This window comes from Falco punctatus (genome assembly GCF_963210335.1).
Source record: "Falco punctatus genome assembly, chromosome: 5".
NCBI lineage: Eukaryota > Metazoa > Chordata > Aves > Falconiformes > Falconidae > Falco > Falco punctatus.
This window is the reverse complement of record NC_137584.1, coordinates 25395578-25402769: the sequence shown is the minus strand read 5'-3', so window position 1 is coordinate 25402769 and position 7192 is coordinate 25395578. Positions and strand designations below refer to the sequence as shown.

At 49.0% G+C, this 7192-nt stretch overlaps 1 protein-coding gene across 18 annotated transcripts in view; it reads left to right on the top strand.

Moving 5' to 3' along the window:
• The window catches only part of MYT1L (myelin transcription factor 1 like), a 331228-nt gene that overhangs the window by 19691 nt on the left and 304345 nt on the right, over positions 1 to 7192 (top strand). For 13 of the 18 annotated variants that reach the window (XR_013928157.1, XM_080387786.1, XM_080387784.1 and 10 more), the window contains exons 1-2: positions 3368 to 4912; positions 5478 to 5509. The exons of 1 other annotated variant lie outside the window; for it this stretch is intronic. Coding sequence is in view for 12 of the 17 variants with exons in the window: in XM_080387786.1 (XP_080243912.1) it covers positions 4873 to 4912; positions 5478 to 5509 (72 nt within the window). In the remaining 5 variants the exon portion in view is untranslated. 4 more of the 18 variants (XM_080387781.1, XM_080387779.1, XM_080387795.1 and 1 more) reach the window with 4 other exon arrangements.

Genomic DNA, 7192 nt, shown 5'->3' with positions numbered 1-7192 from the left:
ATACCACAGAACTAATTTCACACTCAAAGCTCAGTGCAGCGCAGCTCGGGCAATTGGGGTGGGTTGTCTGAAACGGTACTAGTTTCCTCAATGGACTTCAGCTGGAAGTAACGGGATACTGTGTATTAGCAGGCCGCCTTATAGCACGTAAAGGTTGAGGTCTCTGTCTTATCCCCTCCTCCCCCCTCCACTTGAATTGTCAGCATCTTCCAAAGGCTGGTGAATAAAACCTGGTAAACTTCGGGAAAAGCCTAGCAGATAAGGCAGTCAGTTCCCTTCCCCTGCCCCCCAAAAGTTAATTACCGAGCTTGGTTGGATTCCTTCTTGCCACCCTGACATTTGACTGCTGCTAATTCACTGATTAATCTCATTAATGTGATTATAGCAGGATTTGGAGTTGGCTGCCATTGTTCTGCAGACAGCGCTATTCAGCTGAGCGCTCGCCGCCCCCTTCAGCGTGGCGGGGCGCGTTCCGAGGCGGCGGGCTGAGGCGCTGTGCCCGCGGGGCCGGCCCGCTCCTTTCAGCACCGGGAGCTGTCCGCCGCCGCCAGCAATTACCGCCCGCGCCGCCCGCCTGCCCTCCCGCTTACCGGCAACGGGGAAACGACTCGCTTTCATCACCCTAATGACTCTGCTCATTGAGGTAAAAGCAGGAGAGGCTTTATGCCTTCTAATTAGGCGATGTGAAGATGGCTGTGGTAAAGCATCAAACCTCTACGCTTAAATACTTCTTCCTCTCTTTTAAAAGCTGTCTTCGCCTGCATTTTGTTTTCTCGGAGAGGTCCACCGGGCAGTGTAGTTTAAACAATACTTCCTCGCAGCCGTGCAATTTAACTCTCAGAACGTGAGGGACATTTACAGGTGTTGCCATACTTAGTCAGACTTTTTCTTCCTGCTAAAAGAGTGCTTTGTTGAGCTAAATGCTTTCGCCTATATTCTTTTTGTGCAAATAAACAACATATCCAGCTTGCAACCTCAGAATTACATTTGCCCTCACCAGCATTATTGTGCCTAGGTCTTTCCTGCCTCTGCACTGCAAAACCCCGTTTTCCGGAGTTTGAAAATAGGAACCGTTTTATTGATTGAAACTTGATCTGGAAGATCTTTTTAAGGTTTCATTATACGTATAAATTACTTTTGCATTCTTAGGTCGCAACAGTATTTTATATTCAAGTTTACAAGTTAGGCCGTTTTAAATCAATTTAAATCAAACTTCTTTAAAGTAAGGCACTTTACATAGCATTAGGGCACGATCTGCTCTACCTTCTTTGGTGTTTTGACTTTTATTATCTAGAAGTTACATTGTTATCATTTAATAACTGCCAATTGCACATGCGCAGTAACTTTTTTCTTAATATCTATTCTTTCATTTGTATTCTTTATGAGCATGACACTGTACTGGAAACACACATTAAACTGTATTGTGTGAGGGATTTGCCAGGACGAGCAACTCCTGCAAATCACTAAATTAAAAATACTTTGAAGACAGTATCCTGCTAAGGGAAGGTGGGGTCTGTTAGAGAACACACTATATTTTAAAATATTTGAGTATAGTAAATGCCAATGAAACCTCTGCAGCCATTGCAATCTATGGATAAATAATAATTTACATCCAAAACTGAGAAAGTGCACTGAAACCAGAAAAGTCTGTTGCTTTTTTAACTATGCGTTTGACTTTCATGCAGTTTTTCAGTCACTGATACCACATTCTTAATAGGGTTTCCTATTTTCTTATTTCCTTTTCTTCCCATTTCTTTCTTAACCAAAATCAAAAGCCCAGTGAATAAAGTATTGTCTCTTTAGCTGCTTTAGAGAACTATACGTTTAAAGGATGTATAAAATAGGACTGTATAGGGACAGGTTTCAACAGTGACAGCCACAATATGCAGGCCAATTAAGGCTGCTCGTTAGCGGGTATATTCTTGTAATACTCCTGTCAAGCTGAAATTGTGCTCCCTTATTGACAGTAGTGGGTTCGTCTGATGCTTGAATTCTGCTTTCTGTGTTTGTCTAGTGTTTCAAGTCTCGTTAGAAACTGCCACCAGCGAGAAAGTAAAAGAAATGGAAGGTTTTCAAGCAGACTTTACCTGAAATTTGCTAACCTGGCTAACTTAACCTTCAGGAAAAATACTGTGCTCTCATTAACGCTGCTTAAACATGACCTGCATCTCCTTTTCCCCATGGATAATGCGCGTTGACGAGACACAGGCTGGGGGAGGGAGAATCCAACCCACAACATTAAACCCATACCCTAACGTCTTATGGAGGATAATTAGGCCAATGAATCACCAGTCTCCCTTTTTTTTCCACACTGGTCTTTTTGTAAATGTTTCTAATTTATGCAGTCTCCCCGCCCCCCCCCCCCCCCCCCCCCTTCAAGTCTCACCAATACAGGATTTATATACATTCTGCCCCGATTAAAGCAAGTATTGTTTTTGTCTCAGTGGGAGAAGCACTGGGCCATTTCTTTGTGCCATCCCGAAGGGTGGACAAGATGATGAGGGTTTTTTCCAGCTAAATCGCTTTCAAAAAGTTTGAAAAACACCTGCCATGATACGTGTGCCACATAGTCGCCTTCCCTGTCTTACTAAGGCTAGCCAGTATCTAACATGAGGAGGTTAGCTTTAGCAGAGGGAAAAGACAAGTCTTAATTTTTGAGATGCAAATACAGTTATGCAAAGATTCTGCGTGTAAGCCTTACGTTAGAAGAGGATGCGATTCGTCTGTAGGGGTGTAGCTACCCCTGCACGCTTACGAAGGGGTCCTCTCATCTCCAGGTGTGCACGTGCTTCTCTGGCTACATTGATCTGGGTGGAAAAAACCCAAACTGACATGCCCTCGCTACGACACAAACATGGTAGCTCTCCTTCCCCGCTACGAGGAGGCTTTTCTCCCCGCAGACGCGCTCCCCGCCCGCCCCCCCCCCCCCCCCGCCTTGCGCGGCGCCCTCCGCGCCCCCGCTCGCACCTGCGGCCCTTCCGCAGCGCCGCTCCCGAGGGCTCCGCGCCTCGGCCTCGGGGGAGCCCTGCGAGTGCGGGGAGATGTAATCAGAGATGACAGAGAAAAATTAAGGAAAAAAAAAAAAAAAGAAAAAAACAAACCACGAGCGAGGTGGAGATGGGGGGCGGGGGAAGAGACACGTAAGTCCTTTTTTTGCTTTCTGAGGGAAACTCTGCGTTTTCCACCAAAAACGTGGAAGTCGTGAGGGCTCTGCTATTGTTAGTCCCTAGTCTCTTCCCCAGCAGGCTGGCTCTCCTCTGAATCCCTGTGACAAACTTCCCCCCCCCCTCCCCCAAGCCCCTCTCCTGCCATCGGAGTGCGGCCGTGGAGCTGCTGCGATGGCTCGGGATGCAGAGGGCTGGTACGCGGGAATTGCCTTGACTTCAGACCGCAGTGTGATTCCTGGCAAGGCTAGATGGGAAGGGAATGGTAACCTCTACAGTAACCGACATGTCTGGTCTCCGCACGTCAGGCAGCGGGCTCGGGCTCAGGAGGGATTACCTCCCAGGGCTGGAGGAGGGTGTTCCTTGTGACTTTGGGGTCAGTCTCCCCCGCCTCTGTCGCGGCCAGCAGGGTCTGCCCGCCGTGCCCCGCCGGCCGCGGGGCTGCCCGCACCGAGCACCACCGCGCAGGGCGAGCCGCGGCGGGGCGGGCGGGCGGGGGGAGGGTTGCGGGAGGAGGGGGCTGCAGCAGCACAATGGCGATAAGGAGGGCAACGAAACCGCCAGGCGCGCGTGTGTGCGGGGGCGGGGGGGGCACGGAGGCTGTGTGTGCTCTGGCCAAGGTCCTTCCCTCCTTGCCGCACGGAGCGCAGCCGGCCTGCGGGCATGGGCGCCGAGGGCGGGCCGCGGCGGGGCAGCGCCGGGGACCCGGCGGGAGGCGCGGCGGTGCCCGGGGCAGGGGCACGGCAGGGCAGAGTCCGTGGGGGCGGCGTGCGGAGCCGTGCCAGTGCAGGGGGGTTGCCGCCGCCTCCACGTAAAGATCACAGCCTGTCACGCTGCCATCGAAATGACATTTCGGGGACGGGTTTAAACGAAGTGACTCCCCGCTGGCAAGCCGCTCCCGTCGCAGGGGCATCCGCTGCCCGGGGGCGAGCCCGGCAGGGAGGCTGCCCGGGGGTGGGCGAACGCCGGCGGAAAGCCTCTGCGACAGCGTTGCAGGGCGGTGAGGCGCCTCTTCCCAGTTCCCGCCTGTGTGACACGTTCGGTGGCGCGGTCCGGCGGGCTGCTGGGGGAAACGCCGCTCAGGGGCACACGCAAATCTGGGCCGCTTTGCGCGCGAGCCCTTGTTTACGTTTGGGCTGTTGATCGCATAAAGTTGAGCCGCGCAAGTTGCTAATGGTGGAAGGCGGCTAATCTTTTCCTCTGGAAATAGTTCGTTTCTTTTGTTTCAAAGGGGAGGAGATGGTGTGAGCAGGTAAAAGAAGCAAGGCTTCAGCAGTCCGGCTGCTCAATTAACTCCATAAACCCTGGAGTGGTTCCCCAGCGGCCAAACAATGATGGTTTTCCATCATTATTTTCTTTTAAAGATACATTTAGAGGCCTACTTATTGCTTTCTTCTTTTTCTCTTTTGGGGGGGTGGGGGGTGGGGTGTTCTACAAGGGAGACACCATTTTAACGCTAGCGGCAGCGGCAGGGGAGTATTTTTAGCGGTTTCCCCTCCTTGGCGGCTGCGGCGTTTCGGCGTTCCCCTCTATTCGGTGCAATACAGCGCCGCCGCGGCGCCCCACGCCGCCGGGGAGCCCGGCCCGGGGTGCCGGGGAGGGCGCGGAGCGCGGCCCCAGCCCTGCCCGCCCCCTGCCGCGCCGGGGGGGCTGGGCGCGCGCGGCCGCGGCGGGCAGCGGCACCCGCGCGGCGGGGCCGGGAAAATGGATGTGCGTCGCGCTGCTTAAAGGATGCGGGCTGAGGCGGGGTAAGTCAGCAATCTGCTACGGATGCTGTTCTGCTGCAGTAATGTGGTCTCTGAGGGAACCTGGGCTTGATGCATGCGACGCTGCCTAGGCTTCCTCCAGCCCGTCGCCTCGCTGCTGCTCTTAAATGGAGGTTACAGCTGATCCGTCAGCCACAGAGCCGCACGCATGCCCATCTTCTCAGCCTTCAGTGGTGGCAACTTGCTAATTTCTGCCTTCGACTTCAGGCCCGTTGGTTTCCTGTCTGAAAGCGTTATTACTTTTGTCCATGTGGCAAAATAATTAGCATACAGATGAGAAGGGATCCTGCCTCTGAGCCTCAGTCGCAGGAGAAGATGTGCAGTGGAAAGTTGATTGGATGAATGGAGAACAAATGGTGGGCGTTCAAAAGCATTAGGAGAGTTTTGTTGTCGTGGAGCAGGTTTGTCAGTTTTCTGGGTGAATCTCGTAAGATGGAAGGCAGGGTGGCTGGTGCCGAGACGACTGCTTGACAGACTGTGGCCTACTTGAAGGTGCACGTTTGGACTGCATGCATAGATAATTCATTTGGACTACTTTGTTTTGCAGTTCTACGGCTTTCCCTTTGCTGTTCCCTCAAGGTAAATATGTCCTTTTATCGCCGTTGTTGTTTGCAGGGCACTTTGCTGTTGTTCACAAAGTGATGGAAAGTTCAACTCTTTGGGCAGTTAATAAAGCAGTGGCTGGGTTTTGGACTTCTCCCACCCCAGCTCCTCAACACATCCTCCTGTGCATAGAGCCGGAGGAGGCTGAGCAGCTCAGGGCCCGATCCTGCTCTCCCTGAAGTCAACGGGGAGTTTGACATTGCTGCCGGTGAAAACGGGATCGAGCTCTCAGTGGTTGTTGCTTTAACAACGACTGCTGGAAATGTCAGACTCCTGCTTCCTATTTTCTAGAACAATGTGAGAAGACCTGTAAAATTAGCAACTACTGTTTCAGTGAAAGCCCAGATGTGTTTTGTTTTGGTTGCTGTGGTATTCATTTTCTGGCTGAAAGGCAAAAAATGCTTATTTAACACAAATTCACTGGTAATGCTAAAACCTGAAGTTATTGATTGACAAATTACTAGTGATTCTCTCAGCTCCAAATATCTTGGTATGTATGTGTCTTTATAAAGGCTTCCTTATTGAAAGGAGAAAACAAAAGAAGAAAATAAACAAGCTATCTTTGAATTACATATTTTTTTGACAGATAATAAATAACACTGAGTCAGACTGGAATCCCACTTCTTGAACAGAGCATCCGTTGATAGGCATTTCTTATATAATTCTGATGCTGTGTATAAAATATGGGGGGGCTTTAACATTTAGTTACATTTGCTTTTTTTCTTGCAGTCATTTAGGAATATTTTAATCCAATTCTAATGATTCTTTATCTCCTTAAAAATGGTGATGTTCATTTTTAACTGACCTAATTTTGAAACTGCAGTTAAGGTTGCGGTTAAGTAGAAATTATTATCCTTTAATTGTCTTTACATAGTTCTTGTGACTATTGTAGAACAGTTTAATGAATGATTTGCTTTAATTGGAGAGGTGTGGGGTTTCTGTTGCCTTTAATTATGTTGCTTTGGAGAACAACAGCATACAGTTCTGAATGATATTTAGTTTTTACCTCTCTTTTTTATTATTTGACATTTCAGTTTTGTGTGATAGGTTATTTTCAAAAATTACCAAACAAATAAAAGTCTTTGTCATGTCACTCTGCAAACAAAAAAACAAAAAAATTGGAACAAACTGTTAACCCTTAGTAGGCAGTTAGCAGGTACTCCTCATGATTTATCAAGGTTCTTCAAGTTTGGAATCATAAGGTTAAACTTCGTTGCTGTGGTGTAGTCTGGTGAATATATATGTTTATACTTGTTTGCAATTATGACACATCTAAAATCGATTGAGATGGCAACATAACACTCCTAACATTAGAAATGCGGAGTGATGTAAGACTGTATGCAATAAACCAGGATTTTTCACTGGGAAAAAAACCAGTAATGATTATATTTTTCTAAAAACTACATTGATTTGTTAAGTGAAACAAAGAGAAGAGTAAATGATTACAATGAGTAAATGCAGAATTCGGTACATTTTAAGCTAATCTAAGAGTAGATTCAATTTTGTATGTATTTTACAGCCTGAACTTTCTGGAGAGTGAATGTGTTGTGTGTGGTGTCGTGTTGTGTGTTGTGTCCCCGTCTGTCGTCGTTCCCCCCCCCCCCCCCCCCCCCCCATTTTAACCAACAAGGGCAATAGTTAAAAATACTAAACATTTGC